Below are 26,320 nucleotides of genomic sequence, written 5' to 3'. Positions count from 1 at the left end.
GAGGGTCGAGAAACCAAGTCAGAATATCACTGCCCTAAGGACACTGGTTGATTCCAAAGCTCACTATTACTTCTTTTGAGTCCTAACGTCTGGGAAAAGAGAAGAACTCTTAGCGTAAATCCTTTAGCAGGGGGGTTCTTGGGTGGCTCAGTAGGTTAAGTGTCTGCCTTTGGCTCAGGTCATGATCCTGGGATCCTGGGATGGAGCCCCACATCCAGCTCTGCACTCCTCAGGGACCCTGCTTCTCCCTCTCCCTCTGCCTGCCACTCCTCCTGCTTGTGTTCTCCCCCTCTCTGTCGAATAAATGAATAAATTCTTAAAAAACAAAACAAAAGAAAAACCTCTAGTAGAAAAAGAGCATAAGGCGCAGTTGGAAGACACTACTTTTTCATACCCATTCATGCTTTATAGAAACCAAAATGAGAAATAGTATGTTTCTAGCTTTTGCCCTTCTATGTTCATTCACTAATTTGTCCAACAAAATTTGAAATGTATAATACCGTGGTTAAGAACTTGTTAACCAAACCAGAGTGCCTTGGTTTTGATCCTAGCTCTGTCACTTATGAGCTGTAGGACCTTGGGCCAGCCACTTTACCTCTCTGTGCCTTATTTTGTTCATCTGTAGAGGAGGGTACATAATAAGATGGCCCCCAAGAGATTTTTAAGATTAAACTATGTAATGTAAAATATGCCCTGGCTAATAGTACCATGTAAGTGGGAAATAATAAAATACAGCTTAAAAAAAGCCAGCACTTTTGAGCACCTGGGTTTTGTGGCGCTCTTCTGGGTACCCAGGACAGAGAGATTAGGAAGCCATAGTCCTGGCCTCAGGTTACTCACCAGCTGCTAAGTGCTGCAGCTGGTAAGCAGGCTAAGAAGCTGGATAAAGCTGTGTTGAGAAGGTCTTGACAACACTCATTTCTACCTGGAGAGTCTCAGAATGGTACCAAAGGACATGTAGAAGAATGTCCAATGTGACACAGCTTGACATCACAAAAAATAATTGGAAAAAAAAGCCAAATGTTCATCAATAGGAGATGGCTAAAACTGTGATAAATGTATACAAATGTATACAATGTGATCAATGTATGCATGCCACAATAAATGTAAATGAGCTGGAGCCAATAGGTATGTCAACATAGATAAATCTACAAACAGAGGGAGGCCAAGAAAACAAGTAGTAGATGAGTGTGTAGAGATACCATTTATATTAAAATATTTAAAACATGAGAAATAAGACTAATTACAGTTTATAAATAGATGAATTTTGGTGAAAATAGTACAACATTAGATTCCTATGCATAGGAATCTAAATTCAGGTTCTGAAGGCCTCTGAGGTGGGAGAGAGGAACGGGGACAAGGTGAGATTTGCAAGGAGCTTCAGTTATACAACTTATGTGTAGTTTATTAAGAATGTAGTGAATATACAGGTATATTCTACATCGTTTTATGTATACATGAGATGGTTTCTTAATTAAGAAAATTTAAAAGACTGAGAGTTTTCCAGGTGACAAAGGACATGCCAGGAAAGACTCAGGTTGTGGTTGGGTAGACTCAAGGGCAGAGGGGAGGAGACATAGAGGCATCAAATGAGCCTGTAAAGTGGATGAGGGGTGCTCAGTCACAGCACGTTTGAGAAATGACAGCCCACACTACTGCTGAGTACGCCATTCCAGCATAATACCTTGCATAAACCAGGTTTTCCATAATATTTAAATGCTTGATAGACAAGATATACTTGGTGCAGGTATCATTCCAGGAGTCATTCTTTAGATTATTAAGGAATATTTATTTTCTGTATTTGAATACCATCTACCCAAGCTGGTCCACAGACCAGCACTCATCAGAAAAATTAGAAATTTTGTTATTGGTCCATTATATATAAATATAAAGCTGAAGGTATATGTCTAAAAACTTTTAAGAATTTGAATTGCCTCAAAATTCAAGCTTGGGATACAGTAGATCTGTATTTTGCATACCTTCTTTATTTCATTTCTCTAATAATTTCATTTTTAATATATTTACAAAAGTATTGTTCCAGGGAAGATTAGAGAGGGGGAAAAATGATCCTTCACCAACTGAATTTGAGAAGCACTGTTTTTAGAGAGCCCTGATGCATTCATGTTTAAGGAGTGAATGCCTATAGTAAATGCAACCGTAACATGTAATATATATATATATATTTTAAAGATTTTATTTATTTATTTGACAGAGAGAGATGACAAGTAGGCAGAGAGGCAGGCAGAGAGAGAGAGGAGGAAGCAGGCTCCCCGCTGAGCAGAGAGCCCGATGCGGGACTCGATCCCAGGACCCTGAGATCATGACCTGAGCCGAAGGCAGCAGCTTAACCCACTGAGCCACCCAGGCGCCCTAACATGTAATATATTAATGAGGAATGATTCCTTAAAGAATTTATTTAAAAAATATTTTTGATGTGTTATATATCTACGACACACCAGGCACCATGCTAAGTGCTTCCATACATGCTAGGTCATCTGTACAAAACCTTCTAGGGCTGCAGCATAATTATATTATGATTATAATAAAGATTATCATTTCTGGTGCAGAGAACTAGATGCACTTCTCAAAGACCCCTGACTGGCAAACAGGAAGAACATGAATGCTTTGTTACCCAGCTCCTGAAACACCTTCATGAGTGTATAAGCCAGATCTAAGAGACATGCACACTCCTTTGCCCTTTATCATAACAACTGGGAAATGCTGGTGTAGAGCTGAAAGGAGTCGTGGCAGAGTCCCAGGCTGGCCCTCTGAGCATACCCTCTTCCCTCACAGAATAATCTTTAATGGCATAGATCTTTTCCCTCACAGGTCGCTATCCCCATGAGGTTCAATGGTAAATCTGGAGTTGAAGTCCGGGTGCCAAATGACCTAGAAGACTTGAAAGGATACACATCTCTTTCTTTGTTTCTCCAAAGACCTGACTCAAGAGAATATGGGAGGACGGAGAATATGTTTGTGATGTACCTTGGAAATAAAGATGTAAGTATTCCTTCAACATTTCTCTTGTTTTTAGAACAATATGGCCTGAGGATTTTTTTTTTTGAATATTGGTTATATATTTGCTGCATGACCACCAAATTTAGTGGCCCAAAGCAACAGTAAAATTTTATTATTTCACACTTTCTATGGTCTGATGTTCAAGAATGGCTTAGCCAGATGGCTTCTTTCAGGGGCTCTCATGAGGTGTCTCGCAAGGTGTGGGCTGGGGCAGCAGTCATCTGAGGGCTTGACGGGCGCTGGAGATTAGCTTTCAGTTTGGCTCCCTCACATGCCTTGTGAGTTAGCACTGGCTGTTGGTAGGAGGGATTTTTTCATGCCACATAGTTCTCTCCATAGGGCTGTTAAGTGTCCACATGACACAGCAGAAGGCTTCCCCTGGAATGTTGCTGGGGTGACCATGCCGCCATCACCAACCCACCATCATCTTTGTGGGTTGAATTGTGGCCCAGAAGAATATGTTTGTTTTTGTTTTTGTTTTTTTTTAAAGATTTTATTTATTTATTTGACAGACAGAGATCACAAGTAGGCAGAGAGGCAGGCAGAGAGAGAGGAGGAAGCAGGCTCCCTGCTGAGCAGAGAGTCCGATGAGGGGCTCGATCCCAGGACCCTGGGATCATGACCTGAGCTGAAGACAGAGGCTTTAACCCACTGAGCCACCCAGGTGCTCAAGAATATGGTTTTTGAGACACATGTTTCAAACGTGTCATTGCCATGTGCACAGCAGGAAGAAATCCCACTGGTATGTCAACAGATTCCACCCCCTCTGATGACATCACAAGGGGCAGATTGTTATCTGTTGGCCTTATCCGATGGAGATAAAATGTTTAAAACATGAGAAATAAGACTAATTACAGTTTATAGATAGATGCATTTTGGTAAAAATAGTGCAACATGCCCAGTGGGCTCAGCACATGACATATGTGTGTATACACGCGAGCACATGCACACTAGGGGTTAAAGTTTGGCACCCCTCCCTAAACAACCAGGGCAATAATATCAAGGCTTCATGGAAACCAGCCGTGGTTCTTCCTCACAAAATCGTGACCCTGCCCTCCCCCTCAGAATGCCAAGCTGCAGACCCTTCCCCAAGTGGGCAGGGGTGGGACCATCTGTGGATGAGGGTTGAAGTGGAATGAGGCCTCTGCTGCCTCATTAATAAGGCATGTAGTTGCCCTACTCTTTCTCATTCTCAATTATTCAAACCACTACCGACTGTTACAGGCATTGTGAACACTTCATTTTCTTTTTTTTCCTGAGAGAGAGAGAGAGTGAGCAGGGGAGTGGGGAAGAGGGAGAGGGAGAGAGAATCTTAAGCAGGCTCCACTCCCAGTGCAGAGCGTAACACAGGGCCTGATCTCACGACCCTGAGGTCACGACCTGAGTCAAAACCAAGAGCTCAACGCTCAACCGACTGAGCCTGACCTAGGCAACAGTTCATTCGACCAGTTGATTGTAGCCTTTAGTTCCTCCTCTTAAAATACATTTCTTCAACTTAAGTGTCAGAGGAAAAGGTAATTGCTGGCTGCATTAAGATATAATGGGTAAGAAAAAGAAAATGTCTGAAACATGGTTCTGGAAAATTCTGACCAATTAGGAAGTAATTGGCTATCATTTGTGTATGTGGGTGTTAAAGATTCCTAAAATTGACACTATTATTAATCACTCTATAATGCTTTAAAATGTTGGTTCTTTATTTGTCGCTTTCTTAGGACATGACTTTCTGCTGTGTATTTTGACAAAATGCACATTACTTTATTCCTGCAACAAATTTAAACCATCTCCCTGCAGAGCACCCCACCCTGTATTTATGATAAACAGAAACTTGTTTCTTGAATGTCAATTTCATGTTATGTATATTTTACCACAACTTTAAAACTCCGTGTGTACCTTCAGGTGCTAGTATTCTAACAGAGAAGAAAGATGCATATGTAACTGACCTCACGTGATAACAGAGGGTTCTAGGTGTTTTAACAAAAGCATGCACAAAGTGTTAAGAGATCATTATGTGCTACAGGGAGAACAAAAATGGCTTATTTCCGGACTAAAATCTAATAGAGACCTGAGTCTATATCTGGTTCATCTTAATGGCAAGTGCTTGGCAAATATTTACAGATTGAGCGAAAGGGGGAGTGAATCTGAGTGCAATAATCTGGGAGCAAAGACAGTGCAGACATTATTAATTAAGTGTTTTGTCTGTATTATTCTGTGCAAAGAGGTACCTCATTCATTCTGTCTGGCCAAGGCATACTGTGGAAAACCCTTTAGTTATTTGAAATGCACTCTCTTGGGATGTGAAGTTGAGAGGAACAGTGTGATTGCAAAATGTTCTGAAGTGGCCTTGATGTCCCCAGGCCTCCAAGGACTACATTGGCATGGCAGTTATAGACGGCAAGCTCTCGTGTGTCTACAACTTGGGAGAGCAGGAGTCGGAACTCCAGGTGGACCAGAGCGTGACCAAGAGCGAAACTCAGGAGGCAGTTATGGACCGGGTGAAATTTCAGAGGTACGACTCCCATGGCCTGCTGCTGTTTATTAATCTGACCCATACTCACGGAACTCCCTGTGTATGTACTGCTAAACCCCGTTTTCAGTATCTTGACTTTGACTTCTTCAGTGTTTCTATAACTTTTACATATAATTCTAACTTATTTTTAAACAGAATTTATCAGTTTGCAAGTCTAAATTACACCAAAAAAGCCACATCCATTAAACCCGGAACATCCCAATTCCATGAAATGGATGGTGGAAGCAGCCACACGCTCCTCAATCTGGATCCTGAAAATGTTGTATTTTATGTTGGAGGTTACCCACCTGACTTCAGAGTAAGTGTGAATGTTATTTCACTGAGCAAAAATATTTACATTGCACTTTGGCATAAGGACCTCAGGTCTCTATTTCAATTATCCATTATATATAAAATGGATTTCACTATATATTCTTAAAGCATATCTAGTGATAAAAGCTAACCGTTTTTGAGTACTTCCTGTGTGCTGTGATCTAGACTTAAGTCTATGAATTTAAATAGGCATCATTACTGTTCCATTTCATGGATGAAGAAACAGAAAGTAGTTTAATAACTTGCCCAATGTCAGACAGCTGGTAAATAACAAAACCAGGGCCTCTGGCGCCAGGGTCCCATTCTTTTTTTTTTTTTTAAGATTTTATTTATTTAACAAAGAGAGAGCACAAGTAGGCAGAGAAGCAAGCAGAGAGAGAGAGAGAAAGGAGGAAGCAGGCTTCTTGCCGAGCAGAGAGCCCAATGCGGGACTCGATCCCAGAACCCCGAGATCATGACCTGAGCTGAAGGCAGAGGCTTAACCCACTGAGCCACCCAGGTGCTCCCCAGGGTCCCCATTTTTAACCCTGTGTTACAATGGCAGTTAAAAGTGATGGGCTCATACTATTTCTTGCCCAACCTGATCATTGTCCTTAGTTGAATTCGATTTTTTGTTTCTTTTTTTTTTTCAGCTTCCTGCTAGACTGAGGTTCCCTCCATACAAAGGTTGTATTGAGTTAGATGACCTCAATGAAAATGTTCTGAGCTTGTACAACTTCAAACAAACTTTCAATCTCAACACAACGGAAGTAGAGCCTTGTAGAAGGTAAAACAAACAAACAAACAACAACAAAACAACCAGGAACTAGCGTCTCTGTAACTATGATTTTTGGTAACTTGCAGTTATATTACGTGTAATAAAGGAATGAGCCAATAAGATTGCTTTTGATGTCACGGATAGCTTTGGGCCAGTAGATCTTAAATTATGATTGCATGCAATACTACTAGCCCACCCCTAAAATTTCCTCATTTGCATAAAATATTAGATTGATAGAGTTTTCCCAATTTTTGATTTTTTGAAAAAAAATCAATACTTCTTAAATTTTTGGTGCCTCCTACCACAAAATATTCAATATTAGATGGCACCTGATTCAGGCACAAATTACATATTTACTGTAAGTTTCAAAAAAAAAATTAGTCCACATAGTACACCATGACTTTCTAGGTATGCTGACACCTGAAACTATTTGGAAATTGTTATCTTAAGCTCCTGACCTTCCCTATAGTTAAAAGGATTTGGGCAAACTGCGGCTCCAAATAAAATTATATTTCAAGTTAATAATTTTTTACATTTCACAGTCTTCAGCTGCTAGGCCACATCTTCCTAAGAAGATATTTTCAAAGGGGATTCCTAACTGTTATGTTTTTCGAGGTAGGGTTTGATTACCATAGAGCCTAAGCACATACCCAGGAGAAACAGTTGGCTATTTTCCTGTTCTAAAGATGTTTCTTCTTGAACAAAATCATGGCAGCTACATTGCATGGGTTTTTCTCAGTTTTCAGAGAGCACATTTGAGTGGTGGTCCTTTGCTGCTGTGTTGTAATGTATGGTCATTGATGTTGACAGGAGAAAGGAAGAGTCAGACAGAAATTACTTTGAAGGTACAGGCTATGCTCGAGTTCCAACTCAACCAAATGCTCCCATCCCAACCTTCGGACAGGTGATTCAGACCACCATGGATAGAGGACTGCTGTTCTTTGCAGAAAACAAGGTATTCTATAACAAACATCCAAATAACCAAATATGTCCACTCAATTAAGCAAGTTTGGGATAACTGGGTTATTATCAGTAACTAACTAGATCTGAAAAAGTGTGCAAATGTTAGCTGCATCTTTTCTCCTGGCCTAAGTCTGCTTTCTTTGTCCATGGGAGTGTGTGCTTTAATGAGGCAAGTAATTGGGAATTTGAGAACATGCCACCAAACATGCCATTGTCACTTGTATTCTTCGAAAACCACGGTCCGCCTGATAATCTACTTAGTCTGCCTGGAATCACATGACAACCTTCCAGGGTGTTTGAGAGACTGACTTTCTGCTGTTTGCATCTTGGTCCCACTCTTGCCAGGCTCTGTGGAATTATGTCTCTTCAGCCTGACCCTCGGCTTTCCAAGACCTGGAAGCTTTTCTGTTTTTTTGTTTGTCTGTTTGTTTTTAAAGATTTTATTTATTTATTTATTTGAGAAAGAGAGAGAGAGAGCTTGAGAGGAGAGAAGGTCAAAGGGAGAAGCAGACTCCCCATGGAACTGGGAGCCCGATGTGGGACTCCATCCCAGAACTCAAGGATCGTGACCTGGGCCAAAGGCAATCACTTAATCAACTGAGCCACCCAGGTGCCCAGCACTTCTGTTTTTAAGCCACTGAAGTTTCTGGAGGCCATTCTTAAGTCTAGTTTGGGAAATCCAAAGTGTATAAGTGATGAACAGCGCCATCTGCTCAGAGATGGGTCTGGAGTGACTGGTCCTAGCAGTAGGGCCTTCGGTGGTTGCTCTACAGGGAGCATTTCTGGAGAAATGTGCATCAGCCCATGGGATCTCTGTGAACATGGGATTGATAAGGAGCTTGGGATTTGACCAGCCCCTTCTGCCTGCAGGGTGGGGACACAGACCTGATCCAACTCTTCTCTCTGAGGCTGGTCTTGACCCTCTGGGAGATTCTAAGGCTGAACCAGTTCTGAGGGTTTGGGAAGGTCCTGACCTGCCAATAGAATTCAAGGAGCTGAGAAGTCACACAGCATCTTCAGGGCCAGGTGGTTGTTTCCTAAAATGGTCTTCTTTGTACTACCTTTTGAAGTTCTCAGAGACCAAGAGCCAGAAGTACCACTCATATTAGAAGAAAATTTATGGCGCCTTTAGTAACCAGATAAGGGAAAAATGATTGTGAGCAACGCTGTTGAGCAGAGTGGCTCATTACTTAACTGACGTGACTCAGCAGTTGTCAAGTGTGATGAATGCTAACTGGTTCCCAAAAACAAGATGTGGGGTCCAGATAAGAACTGATGTTAGTTTCTTTTTTTTTTTAAGATTTTTTTTTTAAATTTATTTGACAGATAAAGATAGGCAGAGAGGCAGGCAGAGAAAGAGAGAGGAGGAAGCAGGCTTCCTGCCGAGCAGAGAGCCCGATGTGGGGCTCGATCCCAGGACCCTGGAACCATGACCTGAGCTGAAGGCAGAGGCTTTAACCCACTGAGCCACCCAGGTGCCCCATGGACTGATGTTACTTTTATGTAAGGACTCTGTCTGAAGACATCAAAGAGAACCCTTGTTATCCAGGGACTGTGGAAGAATAAACATTTAAGCCCTACATCATAAACTCCTCAGCATATCTTTCTAAGGAAAGGGCTGCTTCAAGTATGTGCTTTACGCAGGAATAAGGATGCAGTGGCTGCCTTCAGGGACCTTCTATTCTAGGGGCAAACCCCACATTGGGCTCTCTGCTCAGCAGGAAGCCTGCTTCCTCCAATTTCTCTCTCTGCCTACTTGTGATATCTGTCTGTCAAATAAATAAATAAAAATAAAAGAAAAGAACGTTCTATTCTAGAGGGGAAAGAAATACTTAACCAAGCTGTACTCATTAGTTGATTAATTAAGTCATCACAATGGCCATGAGCGGTATAGAGGAAAAGTCTGAGGTGAATGAAGATGAATAAAAGACAAAAGGATGGGTACTCTGAGACCTGGAGGGAAGAGAAGACAGCATTTGGAGGGAAAGGCAGACAGGTGATCCCTGTGGGGAGAGGGACATAAAGAAAGCCTGGAGGTGGGAAGGGCAGGGAGTGCTCAGGGACAAAATGGTGGCCCACATGGCTGGAGCAAAGAGAGGCAGAAGAAACTGAAGGAGAGCTTGGGGCTTCACAACATGTGCTGGGGAGTCGGAGCTTCCCCCAAGAGCAAAGGAGGGTAATATAATGTGCTCACGCTGGCATTTCCCACGGAATGCTCTGGCTGTAGAGTGACAAGTGGGTTCACCAAGGGACAGAGTGGACATGGGGAGGATGGGGCATTAGTGCTGTGTAGTCTGGCTAGTCAAGTATGACTGACCCTGGGTGGCATGAAACGGAGAGACAGTTAAGAAATGGGGGGAACTGACAAGATTTGACAGGAAGGGAGAGGGAGGAATGTTAAAGAGTGACGCCTAGTAGGCTCGTGGCTGGCCTAGCAGGGTTCTTACTAGTGAGAGAGAGCAAGGAAGAGAGAGCAGTGGGAAGGATGGAGAGAAAGGCTTAACTGCCGAGAGGCATGTGGACCACAAGCTCTGCTTGTGGGATTCAAATTTGAGGGATCCAGGAGTCACGTGCAGTCACAATAAGGTTACCCGATGTGTGGACCTGGCCCCAAGAAGACAAGTCTAGGCTGGAGAGAAGCATCTGGGCTTCGTGGGCCCACACCTGGGTCGGGCCTGAGAAAGTGACTATGACTTTGAGTCAAAGAGAGGGCGGCAGGGGAGAAGAGCTCCTCTGTGGGCCCTCGAGGAACCCCTCACATTCAAATGGAAGGAGGGGGGCTGGAGGGAGATGAGGCAGCAAAGGAGGTTGAGACAGCGAGCCGCCAGCGAACAGAGGGAGGCAACGATTGGGGGTTTCACTAAGACCATACCGCTCTCCAATATGTGGCGGCCATCTTTTCAAATGGTATTAATGACCTGTGTCTTTTTCCTTCCCATTTGTGCTTGCTGGTTAGGGATCACATGAAACAAAATCGTGATCACAGTTGCATGTATTACACCTTTCCCATGTGCCGCTACTGGGCACAATGTGGAACACGACTTAGAACACTTACCCATGGTGCCCATCCTGGCAGCTGGATATTACAGCACGGTTGCTCCTGTTAACTGAGGAGGGGGCGGCGGCTGAGAGTAGTTTGTGACTTGAGAGTAACTTGAGTTCCAGCCCTCTAGGTCTTCTCCTGTGGAATCTTCTGGTAAATGTACATTGTCTCTGTGCCCTAGGATCAATTCATATCTCTAGATATAGAAGATGGCAAGCTCCTGGTGCGATACAAACTGAATTCAGAGCCACCGAAAGAAAAAGAAGTTACACAGGTTGTCAACAATGGAAAAGACCATTCGGTACATCTTTTCATTCTTTTCACGTGAATTATTAAATGTCCTCAGTCCTTTAAAATTAAGTCAGCACCCAGAACATTTTTCTATTCCCAGACTAACTTATTAAAAGAGGAGGGACACCTCCTTTCAAAATCTGAGTACCTGGGCATGAAATATGTATATGGGATATATAAGACATGATTAATTTCAAATGAAACATTTCTATTAAAATGTTTCAATGTTATATTTTTATCCATAAATGCTGCTGCTCAAAGTCTTCCTATCACGTGTATAATCAATCTGAAGGAAATAAAAACATAATACCCCTGACCCATGTTGAATAGGATTCCTTAATTCCCCATTGCTTACTGACTCATCTCTCATTCATTTTAGATACAGATCATAATTGGAAAAACCCAAAAACTTATGAGAATAAATGTGGATTTGGTTGGAAGCCTAATTCACGGTGACATATTTGATTTCAGCACATATTATCTGGGAGGAATTCCAATTTCAATCAGGGAAAGGTAAGATGATGTTTCTTAAAAAAAAAAAAAAAAACAAAGATGCAGTTTACCTCTCTGAGTGGTTATGGTTATGATTGCTACTAATTAGTTTGCCTTTTTAAAGTCTAGGAAGAAACAAATACAAAAAGTTTAACTTTTCAGTATTCACAATGTTAACCAACAGAGTCAAACAGATTGTAAACACCGGATTACGGGACTGGCCACTGAAGGAGAGTGAAGGAGCCATGGGTCACCCCTAAGTGTAATTCTCAGGGAGAGAGAAACCATAGGGGATATGGTTGGTGTTGACAATGCTGCCATTAAGAACAGAGGCTGTGGCCCTGGGGTCCCTAACGGTAGCATTGGAGAGTGCGGCAGTTCCATGGCCTGAAAAGCAGCACTAGGCACTGAAAGTTGGGGTTGCTGCCTTCAGGAAGTGTCTCTAAAATCTAAGGCGTGTCTGTATGACCTGCCCCTTATGTATTATCAACAGAACAGGTGCATAACTGCTTCCTGGATAATGAATACACGGATGAATTAAGTTAATTGGAAAGGAAGTAAAGCTTAATCTGAGTGAGAAAAAAACAACACTACTTGGAGAATGCACTTTAAAATAACTTTTACATTTAAATGTGTTTGTATCCTCCAAAAAGGGTTTGTTGTTTTTTTTTAAAGATTATATTTATTTATTTGACAGACAGAGATCACAAGTAGGCAGAGAGGCAGGCAGAGAGAGATGGGGAGGCAGGCTTCCCGCTGAGCAGAGAGCCCAATGCGGGGCTTGATCTCAGGACTCTGGGATCATGCCCTGAGCTGAAGGCAGAGGCTTTAACACACTGAGCCCACCCAGGCACCCCTCCAAAAAGGCTTTTAAACAGCTTATGTTAATGTGTGGGAAGAAGATTTTCTGAAAGGGTTAGTACAGACTCGTGACTGAGTGAAGAGCCTTTTCACCTTATTTGATTGTGATCATTCTTATATGAGATCTGAGGCTAGTTAACCCTTCTTCTAATTTATAAATCAGTTGGAAGGAGTACTAGATGTGATTTACAAGGTGTTGCACAAAGGTAGTCTGTCTTCAAAAATCCTTATATATTTGGGCATCTGTCCATCTCTAGTAAAGACAAACTAATATTGTTTTAAAGTTCTTGAGGTTGCCCTCGTTGGTAGGACACGCTGACCACTCAGATCCCAGAGCTGCCATTTCCTTGCCACATGAGCTTAGACAAGTTGCTAAGTGTCCCCACACCTCCCCATGCAACCTCCGGGACATGGGCAGAGTAGCTCCCTATCTCTCAGGGTCCTGTGACGATTCAAAGCAAGTCAAGGAGTTAGGGCAGTGCCAGCATGTGGTAAGAGCTTGGTGAATGTTGGAGAGGAAAATACCTCCCTGGAAAGGTCATGGTGAGGCTAGAATAACAGTGCCTTACACAGAATAGGGCTCCATGAGGGTCTCCCAGCTGCCTTTCCTCCCCCTCTGCTTCTCTTCTACCTTTGACCCAGACTATACGGAAAGAAGGACCTCAGGGGATGGCGAGGGGTCCAAACCCCATGGAAACCCAAGAGAGAATGGATGTTAAAATATGTGTAAATAGATGAGCTCCAGCAGTTAATAGGAATTTTTCTTCTTTTCTGAGGCAAAAAGCCATCTTCATAAAATAATTACGCTCAAGCTGCCATGCCCGTGAGGATTCATTTCTTCCTTTTCCTTCTAATGAAATTTAATTTAATGCACATTACCTGTAGCTCAACTATTTATAATGATTTGAATAAAAATGAATGCAGATACTTTTCCTTTTAGAAAGGTGAGCCACCTTGGGGATTTATAAGAAAAGCAGCTTTGTGTTTTCCTCCGTACATCATTTGTTTAAGAAACACAAATATTTGCCTGGACTCCATTCAGTTCATCTGTGTTGATGTTTTATGTGAAGTCAGCTCCAGACAGATCCAAGTCAAATCAAAGGGGAAATGTCAAAAAAAAAAAAAAAAAAAAAAAAAGGGTGGGGGGCAGAATGCCAAGGTAGTCACAAAGGCAGAGTTGCTGTAGAAAGAAATCGCTCTTGCTATGAGGACTCTCCTCATAAGGTGGGGAGTTCCTACCCCGCCACCCCACATGGGGTCCTCACTCTGTCCCAGGCACCATCTTAACTCCCGTCTAAATTCACGACAACCCCATGAGACAGATGAACACATTCCCATTGTAGGAAGGAGGACTGTGACTGTTTAGTCACAGGTTACGTCACCAGAATGGGGCTTGAACCCAGGCAGTGTGGGTGCAGAGCCCTGAGCTCCCGGAAAGAGCCCTTGAGCTGTCACAGTCACACGCAGTGCCAAGAATTCCTGTGTATTAACTTGTTTAATCCTCACAGTGCTTTCCATTGTTCCAAAGTGGCATGGATGAAATACCAAGACACATTTTTTCATCACTGACTAGACCCAAAATGCAACCGTTTGTTTCTACAGACTTAACAGTAACTAACTTAAAAGTGGACAGAAAAAAAGCAAAGCCTTTTCTAGGGCATTCTCGGCTCTAATAAATAATGTGTTTATTAATATGTATTTATCTAATATTTGTGGTCTGTTCATTTGTTGATACACTTCCTAGTCACCTGTATCACCATGACTCTGGAAGGAGAGCAGAGAGCAATTCTAGAGATCTACCTTTTCTGTCTCTGTACTTTTTGAAGACACTGGCCATTCTTCCGTCAACCTTATTACCTTCATTTTTAAAGCTGAGAATGTGGGATCGTGAAGAAAGGAAGTCAATTTTCTCAGCTTCACGAAATAAGTAGTGTTATAGAAATCCCGTGAGAACAGGTACCCACAAAACACGTACTCATTTGTGGGAGAGAAGGACCAGATGATGCGGAGAGTTTCAGCTCCAGGTCTCAGACAAGCCTGGTCTGGTACATCTCTTTCTTTTTTGTACCCCAAATCAGGTTTAACATTTCTACACCTGCTTTCCGAGGCTGCATGAAAAATCTGAAGAAAACCACTGGTGTTGTTAGGTTGAATGACACTGTGGGAGTCACCAAAAAATGCTCGGAAGACTGGAAGGTAAGAATTCAAAACCTTGCAGGGCAGCGCGGCTCCCCAGCCAGCCCGTCTTGTACTCATTTACAGCCCTGTATTCATTTACAGACCAACTTTTGAGTTTTTGTGGTAGCACACAGTATTATGGTGAACTGATTCATTTCTACGTCCCCCATGTTTGCAAGACATAGAACCCCTCTGGTCTGCATATTACCTTTGTAGGAAAGAAGAAATACCAACTTGACACACAAAACTCATGCAGAAAAGCAAACTATGTTTCTTTCTAAGGCAACGGAAACCACATTAGATAGGTCGGGTGAAGTGATACAGGCTAAGATCCTGAATGTCAGCCATCAAACCATTCCAATGCCAGTAATTTATTCCACATTTGCATTTCAGCTCGTGCGATCTGCCTCATTCTCCAGGGGTGGACAGTTGAGGTTCACCAATGTGGACCTCCCTTTGCCCAATGAATTCCAGGCCTCCTTTGGGTTTCAGACCTTTCAACCCAGTGGCATGTTACTTAATCTCCAGGCACAGGTATGAAGTATTGTATGAATACTGAATAAGATTTAAACCTGAATCAAGTTTGATGTCAAAAACGATAGAGAGATTTTGAAGGTAAACTAGTTGGGTATTTCATCCATCATCACACGGTAAATGACATTGCCTGTTTCAACCATGGAGGTTACTCCTCATTGTGGGGCAAGTCCTAAAAGAAATAAGGCCAAGAAAGTACATTCGAGTTTACAGAGTTGAATTTGTATGTATTCATGGACTCGTTTTCATTCTTCCTGGGTTTATTTCATGAGTTAAGGTGAATTATAACTGTTAAAAATAATAATGGAGCCTGAAGTTTTTGATAGAAGAAAAAAATCCAAATGCCTCCCCACTATTCCTTTTTGATTCCACAGAAGATAGCTCTTCAGATTCCTTTCTTGCAGCAGTAGCTGGTTGGACAATATTTACGTCTGGGGAATGAGAGAAGATAGGGTCCTTGGCTCTTTGTTCATGTACAACAGAGTGACAAGATGGTACCCTCTACAGCTTCATAGGATTTCCCTTGTGCCATTATGTAGGTATAAGTGTTAACTAATGTTTAGAAATCCCCTTGTAGAATGAAGCAGATTTTAGTGTAGAAGTAGAACATTTACATTCTTGGCTTTATTTCCTTAGGATTGTCTGCACAACAAACATTAGTATTTGTCAGAAGGAAGAATGGTAGCGGATTCTGTGGTGATGTCATATTAGAAGTCCTCGTCTCTCTTGATATATATTTGCTCATCAGCCTTTAGAGATTTTTTTAATTAATTATTTTTATTAACATATAATGTATTATTTGCCCCAGGGGTACAGGTCTGTGAATCATCAGGCTTACATACTTTCCAGCACTCACCATAGCACATACCCTCCCCAGTGTCCATAACCCAACCACCCTCTCCCTACCCCCTCCCCCACCAGCAACCCTCAGTTTATTTTGTGAGATGAAGAATCTCTTATGGTTTGTCTCCCTCCCGATCCCAACTTGTTTCATTTTTTTCTGTCTCTACCCTCCAAGCCCCCCATTCTGCTAGAGTTTTTTTTTTTTAACTACCCCCTGAGGAAGCACGTGCCAGCACTTTGACTGCAAGAGTGCCCTTCCTATCAAAGTAGGGTGTTTCAACCTAGCTCTTTTGACTTCGAGTGCTTGTTTCCCCTGCCAAGGGTAGGGACTCGGAGTACACAATATACAAAATGGTCAAAGGCTGGCAGAAGAGTTGACTTAGCAAAAGAGGGATCATTCCTCAACAGTGGAGGGATCCTAGAGATATCCCAGCAACACTGCCTGCAACTCCTAGTGGGTGAGCTAAGGCATACATATAAACTGGCATTTATCCAGTTCGTAATGAAAATTACCAACTGAAAAAAATAAAAATAAAACTGACAGTGGTGCCAACCATACACGGTAAAATTGTTCTATTTTTTTTAAAGATTTCTTTATTTGAGAGAGGGAAGGGGCAGAAGGAGAAAAAGAGAAAGAGAATCCCCAAGAAGGCTCACTGCTGAGTGCAAAGCCCAGTGTGGGGTGTGATCCCAGGACCCTGAGATCGTGACATGAGCTGAAATCAAGAGTCGTATCTGTGATACTTAACCCACTGAGCCATTCAGCGACCCCATAAAAATTGTTTGGGATTAAAAGCTCACTGAATGATAACATCTTGTTGAAAACTGGAAAAATTGTACTCGATAGAAAAAATATCAACAAAATTAAAATGACAACTGCAAAAACAACACATATTTTTTTATTAAGAGTTGACAGAACCAAATCATCGTGCCAAAATTTCAATCTGTAGAGTCTGACATTAGAAAATTGAACTTCCTAGAAATTATGACCAGAAAATTAAAAATTCATAATAACTAAAGAGAAGATATCATTGCTATAATCTTATATTTTAAGAAAGGGATGAATCAAGTCTTCATCTCAAAATTGATTCAGAAAAGAATTGATCCTAATGAAAATAACTTCAGAAAAAAAAACAAAAACAAAAACGGAACCAAAAAAACTGTTTTGTATCATTGATGGAGAAGTTAAATTGGAAAAAGAAAAAAGAAAAAAGGGTGAGGGAGCCTGGGTGGCTCAGTCAGTTGAGTGTTTGCCTTCAGCTCAGGTCATGATACCAGGGTCCTAGGATCGAGCCCTGCATTGGGCTCCCTGCTCATTGGGGAGCCTGCTTCTCCCTCTTCCTCTGTCTACTGCTCTGCCTCCTTGTGCTTTCTTTCTCTATCAAATAAATAAAATCTTTAAAAAAAAATAGTTTATGGACGTAGGTCCATAAGAGGCTTTTGACAGATTCATCAGTATTGAAATAATCTGCATAAGACTTTTATTTTCATAAACATAGAGTCAGAATATTCCAAAATAATCTTTAAACTGAAATAGTGAAGTCAAAACATTTGGGTCAAAACATCCTGACTGTCTTATCCATAGTGTTGACCATAACTTCAGTATTGATATCACCATAATCTTTCAGTGGAAATTAATGACATTGATGGGTATATTCTATGATGGTTTCAGACCCGGAGCCTGCAGATCTCCCTGGAAGAAGGTCACATTGAACTCAACACCAGGGATAGCAACAGACCAATTTTTAAAACTCCACAGACATACACGGATGGTTCACTGCATTACGTATCTGTGATAAGTGACCACTCTGGGTGAGTGCGACAGCACTTTTGCCAGATTCCTAAGACTTTTATTTAGTTTGATGGAATTTTCTAGTATCTTTTTTGTGAAGTATGTGTCTTGATGCTAACACTATACTACCAGTAAGTCTTAGCCTTCTTCCTGGTTCTCTATCAATGTCCTTATTTAAAAAGTGCATGGATAAAAATCCATCAGCCAAAAGGGGGTTGGATCAACGAACTGTGGTCTATTCAGATGGTGGGAATGAAACTGAATAATGAGCACAGAAGACCTCCAACTGTATGATGTGCGTGAACGTGGCAGCATCCTGCTGAGTCAAAGAGGTTGCCCATAGAAGAATTCATCTCCTGTGATTTCATTGATATAAAATTTAAAAACAGGCAAAGTTAATTTCTTTTATCAGAATTCAGGATTCGGGGGTTATACCCTCTGACGGGGAAAAGGGAGCACATGGCTGGGTTCCTGAGTGCTGGTCGCTTCTGCTTCTTTGGCTGGGCGCTGGTGTCACTGGTGTAGTCACATGGCAAAAACTCCACTGAGCACACAGGATATGTGCACTTTCTGTATGTATAGAATAATAAAAATGTAATTTAAAAAAGAAATACATGAAAAACAATTTCAGTGCTCTTTAAAAATAAACCTCATTGAACAAGTTATTTTAGGTTAAAGATACAGAGTCTGAGTTGAAGACCCTAAGTCGGCGTTGGGGTGAGAAACTTTCCCTCCCTGCCATTCTCACTCTTGTTTTGCTTTCTTCCTCTTCCAGACTCCGGCTTCTCATTGACGACCAGACTCTGAAAAGCAACCAAAGGCTACAAGACTTGTCAGGTTCCCAGTATCCCCTGTATCTGGGCGGGAGTCACTTCGAGGGTTGTATCAGCAATGTTTTCATCCGGAGGTGCGTGCCCTTTACCGTGTGTGGCTGACGAGCATGACCTGACGAGCAGGAGGGCATCTCCTTGCTCTAGTAATGAAGTTGGGTTTCTCACCATGTGCTGCATGAGGCTCTCATGGCATCAACTTTCAAACACCTTCTTAGACAAGATACACACATTAGAAACAAACCACCTCCCATAAACTCCTGCCTGGGGCCCAGCCTCCCTTTGTAGGAGCAGCTTTGGCACAGAACATTAGAAAAGGTCTACTGAAAGTTACCTTTCAGAGTATGGCCCTGAATATTTTCCATACTGAAATTTTACTCCATTTTAATCAAGGTCATGCAGTTTGCTTTCATCAGCGCTCCTCTGTTTTGGGGAGGCTGAGGACTTGCATGGGCCAGCACTGCTCGGAAACCAGACTGTGACTTTTCATAGAGAGAGGAGCCTGGTGCTTGCAGGCAAATGTTCAGCTGTTCTTGAAGGAAGGCCCAGGACTGATCAGGAGCCTTGGCAACCTTTGGGGGCTCTTGGGGGCTCCTACTGTCCATCAAGGCTCAAACATGAGACAAGCAGGTTTATCTGTGAGACTCCCTTGCTCAAATGAAGCAAGCTCAACCCGTCTGCAAACTCACCTCTAAGGTTTCCTGATGCTCACCATCATCCTAGGTCATCAGTGCCGACTTTTCTCCTCTGTGCATAGTTCATTTTCACATTTCTAAATGACACCTGTTTCAAAGAACACACTATCATCCTCTGGCTTTGCCTCAGCCCTAACCGTGCAAGCCAATGAAATTTCTTAAGCCTTCGCATGAGCAAGGCAAGGTGCTGGGAATTTTAGGGATTGCAGAAATGTTTCACAGCACATTGGCCTCCTCTCTGAGCCTCCTCTAGGTATAATGTGCAGGTAGGAAGTGAAAGTTTGCCTAAAGCCCAACAGTAAGAATGTGTGGCTTTGAAGCAAGCTCTATCTGCCAGGGTGTGGCTTTGAAGCAAGCTCTATCTGCCAGCGTATCTTCCTTGAGATTTCACAGTTGGACAGTGGTTTTCTTCTCCACCCTCGTTCCAGGCAATCAGAGAGTCCTGCGGTCCTGGACTTGACCAATAAAACTTTCAAGAGAGATGTGTCCCTGGGAGGCTGCAGTTTAAACCCACCGCCTTTCCTCCTGTTGCTTAGAGGTTCTACAAGGCTTAACAAATCCCACACTTTCAATATCAACCAGGTAAGGATCCCCAACACTGGCTTTGCTTCTCCCCCCACCCCCCAAGGATTCTCAGAAGCAAATCCTGCCTCATGTGAGATGTTGGGGAAGGGGTGGGAGTGAAGCGAGGGGTATAAATCGCCTGATCCCTTGGTGGTCGGGGCCCCCAGGAAGTGGGATTGATGGGTCGATAATAGTTGGATTATACCAAAATGTAAAAAAAAAAAAAAAAAAAGGTTTCCTCTCTTTTACTTTGTACCTTGGTGAAAATTGGGCAATTTTTGCTGACAGAACAAATTGAATCTGAAGTTTCTCAAGTCCTACAGAGGATGTCTTGCTCTTTTGACACTTCTGTTGTGTCTCCAGTGGTTACAATATATACAGGAGTCATGCCCCTTCCCTGCCCACAGACAGCCCTCCACCCCGCCTCTCATGACATCTATGCACGCCCCCAGGCCTTACCAAGACCAGTGTGGTTTGACCTTGACTGCCCATTAGAAACAGCTGGGGGGCTTTTAAAAGCCTAAGGCTCAGTTTGCATCCCCCCGCCAAATCAGGTCAGATGCTCTTGACTGGGGATGGAGGGGACAAGTGGCAGGAGCTTGTAAAGCTTCCAGGTGATTCTAAGGTACAGTGCTAAGAGAGTCTGGAAGGAGTACAATTTCTGATTTGAAGGAGCAGAAGCATCGTAATGAATTGGACACAGGGTTAGGACTTAAAGAATTCCTTGCTGTGCCCGAGGTCAACAGTCTGACCTCCCCACGTCCGGAGGTTACAATTAAAACGATTAATGGGTAACGCTGAGTACCTCCTTTGTGCCAGCCATCGCGCTAAGCCCTTTAAGTGGCTTTTCTTACTAAATCTGCAAGTAACCTTGTGTGGGAAATAGTATTACTAAGCTTCTAAACTTCCGTATCACCATCCTAAAGTAATAGTAGCCAGGGAGTCTGTGACTAGCCACATGTTAACAGGAGAAAATGCTGCAGGGTAGAAAGGTAAGCAGTTGGCCCAGGTTCCCACAGACAGAAGGCGGGGTTGGAATTCAAAACCAGACAGCCCCCCTACCCCAGTCCATGCCCTCTTAACATGAACACGCTTCTCTTCAACACACTTTTTACCATACCCCATCAGCCCCATGCCGCTCGCCTGCCAGTGTTTTCCCTGTGGCACAGTGACTTGGAAGAGTTGAACAGACAGCACATCGTCCGAAATGTTCTATGCTATTAAGAAGAAATACAGTTGGTAGAGAGGAGTCATTTTACTCTTAGGAGAAGAACATTTTTAGGATGGCTCCGTCAGGAATGAGATCATGTGTTCCCTCTTTTCACTGGAAGGCTGAAGGCTATGGAGAGACTGAATTAACCCAGAGATGGTAGAGATGGAGAGAAGGAAATGGATCCAAAGCTATTGAGAAGATAGAATGTACGGGACCTGGATAATAATTGAATGTGGGTGGCAAGGGAGAGGCAGGAGTTAATATCAATCTAAGGCATCTAGTCCGGTTTATTGGATGGTTGGAGGTGCCGTTCATGGAGATAGGAGAAGGACAAGTATTTGGAGGAAGAGACTGAGGGGAGTGTGTTTTATATTGAGTGACAGGAGCCCGCAGGACATCTCCAGGGAGAAAGCTGGATGGGCCTGTCAGGTATCTCTGAGGGGGCCTCAGCAGATGGTGGGGGAGGGGGCTGGAACCCTCCGTGTGGGAGCTGCCAGCGAACACACTGTATCGAATTGTGCCCCTGTTCTGTGCAAGCCCCCAGATTAGGTGGAATAAGGCGTTAATCCTGCCTCCGAAAGCTCACTGACAGAATGAAAGCTAACAAGCAACAAAGCTTTGTGGTTAAGGACTAGACTTTGGGGTCAGACTTGCTGGGTTTGCATCAGGCTTTATCACTTACTAAGTGTGTGACCTTGGGTGATTATACAAACTCTCTGTGGGTCTATTTCCTGCAACATAATGAGTATATATAAAGTAATATCTCATAGTGGTGCTGTGAGAGTTAAATGGGGGTAATAAACACAAACCATGTAGCAAAGTGTCTGGCACCCAGTGAGCATCAGCTGTGGTCATCATACACTGTAACAACCTAAGTGAAAGGCACAAAACATGCACCAGACCTGGGGTGGAAGAGATTTTCCTGCCCCAGAGATCAGGAGGTGACACACCAGCTGGGTCTGGAGAATGGGCTGGATTTAGACACGTGAGTGGTGCCACTGTGTGAGCAGAAGCCCAAAGCCAGAGGCAGGATGGCTGCATAGTATTCCACTGTATATATATATATATATACCACATCTTCTTTATCCATTCATCTGTTGATGGGCATCTAGGTTCTTTCCAGAGTTTGGCTATTATGAACATTGTTGCTATAAACATTCGGGTGCACATGCCCCTTCCCTTCGCTAGATTTGTACCTTCAGGGTAAATACAGAAAACCTGATCTTGAAGGAATTTAAATTTGTTGGGAAGCTTTTAGCTATTAGCTCCAAGTGTAAAATGGCTTAAACAGTAAGAGGAGCTATGAAGTCAAGTAATAGACAGTTAGGGAGCAAGTAGGACTTGAGGCCTGGCCCGGCTAAGCTCATCCCAGCTCCATCCTGTGTAGCTCAGGGCTTCCTATCCTCACCCGGGCAGCGCCCAACACCACATCCAAGGATCCACTGGGCTTTATTAGTAAAGAAGTATTTCTCAGAGGCCCCGCCCCTTACTCCCCCTCCAAGCTCACTGGCTAAGAGGGAGGTCACATGTTCATCCCTCAACCAACCAGTCCCTGGCACAGGGAATCCATGCCCTCCGCCTTGAACAAACAGAGAGGCCAGCTGAGCCCTGGGTCTTGGGGGAGTTGTGGGCACAGGATCAAAATCTGGGCTCCCCCTAGCCAGGAAAAAGGGAGGAACAGCTGGAGAGGCTCAGTTTCTAACATTTTTTCCTCCTCTTACTTGATATTTATTACAGTTGTTTTTGAGCATTAAAACTTTGTTCTGTTCAAAAGCTCATCGCATTGTCTAGCTCAGGACGCACTTCTGTGTATGGTTCAATTCTGAATAAAGTGAAGACAGGCTGCTCCTACCCCCATGCCCTGCCCCTTCTCTCTCTCACACACTCACCCCTTCTGGTTCCTGCTCTCTGTTTTTGCACTGCCCTGCTGCAGAAACCCAAGGAAATGGCTGGCTCCAAGATGGGTAGCGGGTTGTTGGCTCCATGTCCCTCTGACGGGCTGTGCAGGCTCATGCTGCTGGCCAAATGCTGGCTCTCTCAAGGATGCCATGATTTTTCCCACAGCTCCATGGTGGGGAGGGGCTCTGGATACCCACTGGCCTCAGGGGCGACCGCTTGTCAGGAAAGAGGCCAGACTTGTGTCAAGGATGGGAAGAACATGCATCGTCCCCACGGATGAATTCATCTCTATTGAGTAAATCTCCTAGGATCAGAGTAAAAGCTGAGCGAGGCACTTAGCAAGATAAGTATTCTTTACTCTTTCCCCTTGATACTGAGCTCTCCTAAGTTTTTGCTTTTCTGCCTTGCAGCCATTGCAGGACACACCAGTGGCCTCCCCACGGAGAATGGAGATATGGCGAGAGGCCCAGTCTTGCCTACCACCTCCTGGGGCCCAGGCCAGTCATGGAGCCCTCAGATTTGGGGACAGGCCCACCAGCCACTTGCTGTTCACGATTCCCCAGGAGTTGGTGACAAACAGGTATTTTGACTCAGAACCCGACCCCGCATTTGTACCCCAGAGCAGGTCAGCCAGTAGGACACCATGTTCCTGTCACTAATGAAGTGGCAACACCACTTTTGGGGAAAGGGGGGCTGGGCCGCGCAGGGCACAGCCTGTGACTGCGTGAGTGTGCTCTGTCCCCACAGCTGGAAGGCACACATGACATGTGCTGCTCAGGGCTGAAACAGTCCGCTGGGCTCTGGTGTAGAATTGACGGCATTCTAAAAATACGACTGATACTTCCTTTCAAAGCTGCTATTTATTTCTATGATAAATCACCTTTCTTCTTGACATTCTATAGTCAGAGAGAAATAATTCTTGTAAGTAGACTCAACGCCACATAGATCATTTTTAGAGAGCACTTTTGGATTTCTTGTGCTAACAAGTCGCATCTCTTCTGGGGAGGAGGGAGTGAACAGAGATGTTAATTATGTCAGGGGAAAAAAAAGTAAGAAAACAAGTCTTGTCATTTTCATGTGATTTGGAGACATAAATAACAAGGTGCCAAAATTCCTTTATGATTTATGTACAGAAGCAGAGTTTCCTGGGGTCAAAATGGCCTGGGTTTAAAACTCAGCTTTCAGTCCCCACTCAGCCACTCGCTGGCTGTGTGACCTCAGGCCACTTGCCAGGTGGGTCTTCTGGGATGCAGATGTCAAGATGGGATTAGATGTTGCAAGAGATGTTCTGTTCCTGTGGGAAATAAAGGTGGAGGGGGCAGGGGCTGGTGGGAAGAACCTTCCTCCAAGACAGGGGCCCTGCACCTGTGAATGATGGAGCTCCCGCAAGCGAGGGTCGCCCTTTAGAAGAATCCAATGTTGGGCATCGATGGCCTGGGTCTAGTTTTGCTGTTGAGCTCGGTCCTTGGTTGGGAGTCACCCATATGCCATTGCAGATCGAGGGCACGGGGACTGGGACCTGCCACCGACGGTGCCCTACACCAGTTCACTCAAAGGGGGTTTGGAGCAGCAAGTTGATGGGTACCATAGGCTGTTGTTCAACTTTTCTAAGCCTCAGCTTTCTCTCCATGAACTTGGCAACAACATTGTTTTTGCAAGTTGCGACATCTCTTTGCAACACAGTTTTCTCATCACTTAAATGGAGCTGATAATGCTTTCCTTGTAGGGAGGGATGCAGTAGCTTGCAAGGAGCGGGCCCTTGGAGGCCCACTCAGTAAGCCAAGTGCATGATTCACGGGCATCTGTGAAGGCTGGAAAGGGGAAGGGTGGAGTTCGGAAGGAGAACCCTATGCCAGCAGCTCCTCATCTCCATCTGTGCCACGGAAAGGCAGGTGATCCCTGACTTGCCAATGGAGACTGAGAAATGAGGTCCCACTCAGTTATTAGCCCTTCCTGGGGCTACCCTTTGGGAGGAAGGCCTACTCCCCATCACTGTGTTCTTGTTCAAGTTGACCTTGGGGACAGCAGTCTCTTGCAGATGCTGCCCAGCCTCCCCACCTTCCTGCCTGGGCTCTGGCTGTCCTCCACCAGCGCTGCCCTCCTCCTCCCTGCAAAGCCCCTTCCTGTCTTGCATCTCCTCCCGGAGCATGCTCAGTGTGGCGAGTTCTCTGGCTTCTGATGATTCAACCCCAGCACCTTCCCCTGTCACACCACGGGATATGTAATCAATGGGGAAGTGGTAAATATATGGTTAATATATTTTGGTTAGAGTATATGGTTGATATTCCTTTGCATGGTATATAGATGAGCATATTTTCAGGGTTATGCAAGTCCCGAATATGGACTATTCCATTGCTCTCCTTCGAATTTATATTCTAGCAATCCGTTGCCTCTCCTTTGAAATGCTGCACCACTATTTTCTCCTGCTGATGAATGTATAAAAAAGCCACTTCACTCTCTGCCTGACTCTCCCATCCACCAGCAATGAAGCGTCTGAGCTACAGCATCGTACGCGGGGATTTGAATCCACTGGAGTCTTTTTTGGGTGTTAGTCAGTTAGCCTTTTATGAAAGAGAGCTGCTTTAGGAAATAACTCTGGAAAGCAAATGTCAAGCCTGATAACCAAGCCCACATATGTAAAGTACTTTAATTCTGTAGCAGGTTCGAATATCCTCCTTAAATTGGCTAACCCTCATCCTCTAAACCTCCGCACGCAGCTCCACCAAGAGAAATATTGAGCAGTGTCACCATCTGGTTGGTTTAATTTAACAAATATAGATTTCCCTTCCATTTTGAAGAACACCGTCCTCAAGGAAACTCCCTCATCTAAAAAATTCAAGTATCTCTGCATTTGCTCAGCTTCACGGTAATAAAAAACAAAGAGAAGTGACAGTGTCGTTTTCTCTTCCACTTCCTGATACTGCCTCCAAGTTTTTCATTTATCATTTAATTCAACTATTCCATTATTTAATTCCACTCAACTGTTTGTCAAGTGCCTGCTGTGTATGAGGCACCCAGTGGGGATACAGCTTTTAGCAGGAGAGACCAAGTTTCTGCCTTCTGTCAACCCAAGGAGTGGGTGGTAACAGCCTGCTGATACCAGGATCCCCCACTACCTTTGCATGCTGCCGTTTAGGCACCACTATCAGTGCACCTGTTCACCAGAAACACCTAAGAGCAAAACCTCCATCTCTGCATTCCCAGCGCTCACCACAGTGCCTTTACACATGCTGCATACTCATTCAGTATTTGTTGGATGCATGGGTAGGTGGGTAAAAGAGTGAACGTAAGTTCTCGTGCAAAGTCCATCTTGCTCAGCCAGATGTGCATACACTATGTAACCACCATGCAAAGGAGTATTTCATTTTCTTCTTTTACTGCATGATGCTTGCTTAATTCCTGTTCTATCCTAGGTGGGGTCTTAAGGTCCAAGAAATAGAAAGGTGGGTGGGAGAAAGTGGCTCCATACTTTTCTGCCTCTGTGTTAAATATGTCTCACCTGATGCTT

At 43.7% G+C, this 26,320-nt stretch overlaps 1 protein-coding gene across 3 annotated transcripts in view; it reads left to right on the top strand.

The window, feature by feature from the left end:
- The window catches only part of LAMA3 (laminin subunit alpha 3), a 261,415-nt gene that overhangs the window by 221,966 nt on the left and 13,129 nt on the right, over window positions 1-26,320 (top strand). For all 3 annotated transcript variants that reach the window (XM_082698720.1, XM_082698721.1, XM_082698722.1), the window contains 13 exons: window positions 2,830-3,000; window positions 5,373-5,524; window positions 5,681-5,843; window positions 6,490-6,623; window positions 7,425-7,569; window positions 10,802-10,921; window positions 11,291-11,424; window positions 14,343-14,460; window positions 14,836-14,976; window positions 17,492-17,631; window positions 18,387-18,518; window positions 19,565-19,718; window positions 23,223-23,392. In XM_082698720.1, the coding sequence (XP_082554846.1) occupies window positions 2,830-3,000; window positions 5,373-5,524; window positions 5,681-5,843; window positions 6,490-6,623; window positions 7,425-7,569; window positions 10,802-10,921; window positions 11,291-11,424; window positions 14,343-14,460; window positions 14,836-14,976; window positions 17,492-17,631; window positions 18,387-18,518; window positions 19,565-19,718; window positions 23,223-23,392 (1,874 nt within the window). The remainder of the gene's footprint in view (window positions 1-2,829; window positions 3,001-5,372; window positions 5,525-5,680; window positions 5,844-6,489; window positions 6,624-7,424; window positions 7,570-10,801; window positions 10,922-11,290; window positions 11,425-14,342; window positions 14,461-14,835; window positions 14,977-17,491; window positions 17,632-18,386; window positions 18,519-19,564; window positions 19,719-23,222; window positions 23,393-26,320) is intronic.

Source organism: Mustela nivalis, assembly GCF_964662115.1.
Source record: "Mustela nivalis genome assembly, chromosome: 14".
In the NCBI taxonomy this organism is placed as follows: Eukaryota; Metazoa; Chordata; class Mammalia; order Carnivora; family Mustelidae; genus Mustela; species Mustela nivalis.
This window is presented reverse-complemented; position numbering and strand designations above follow the sequence as displayed.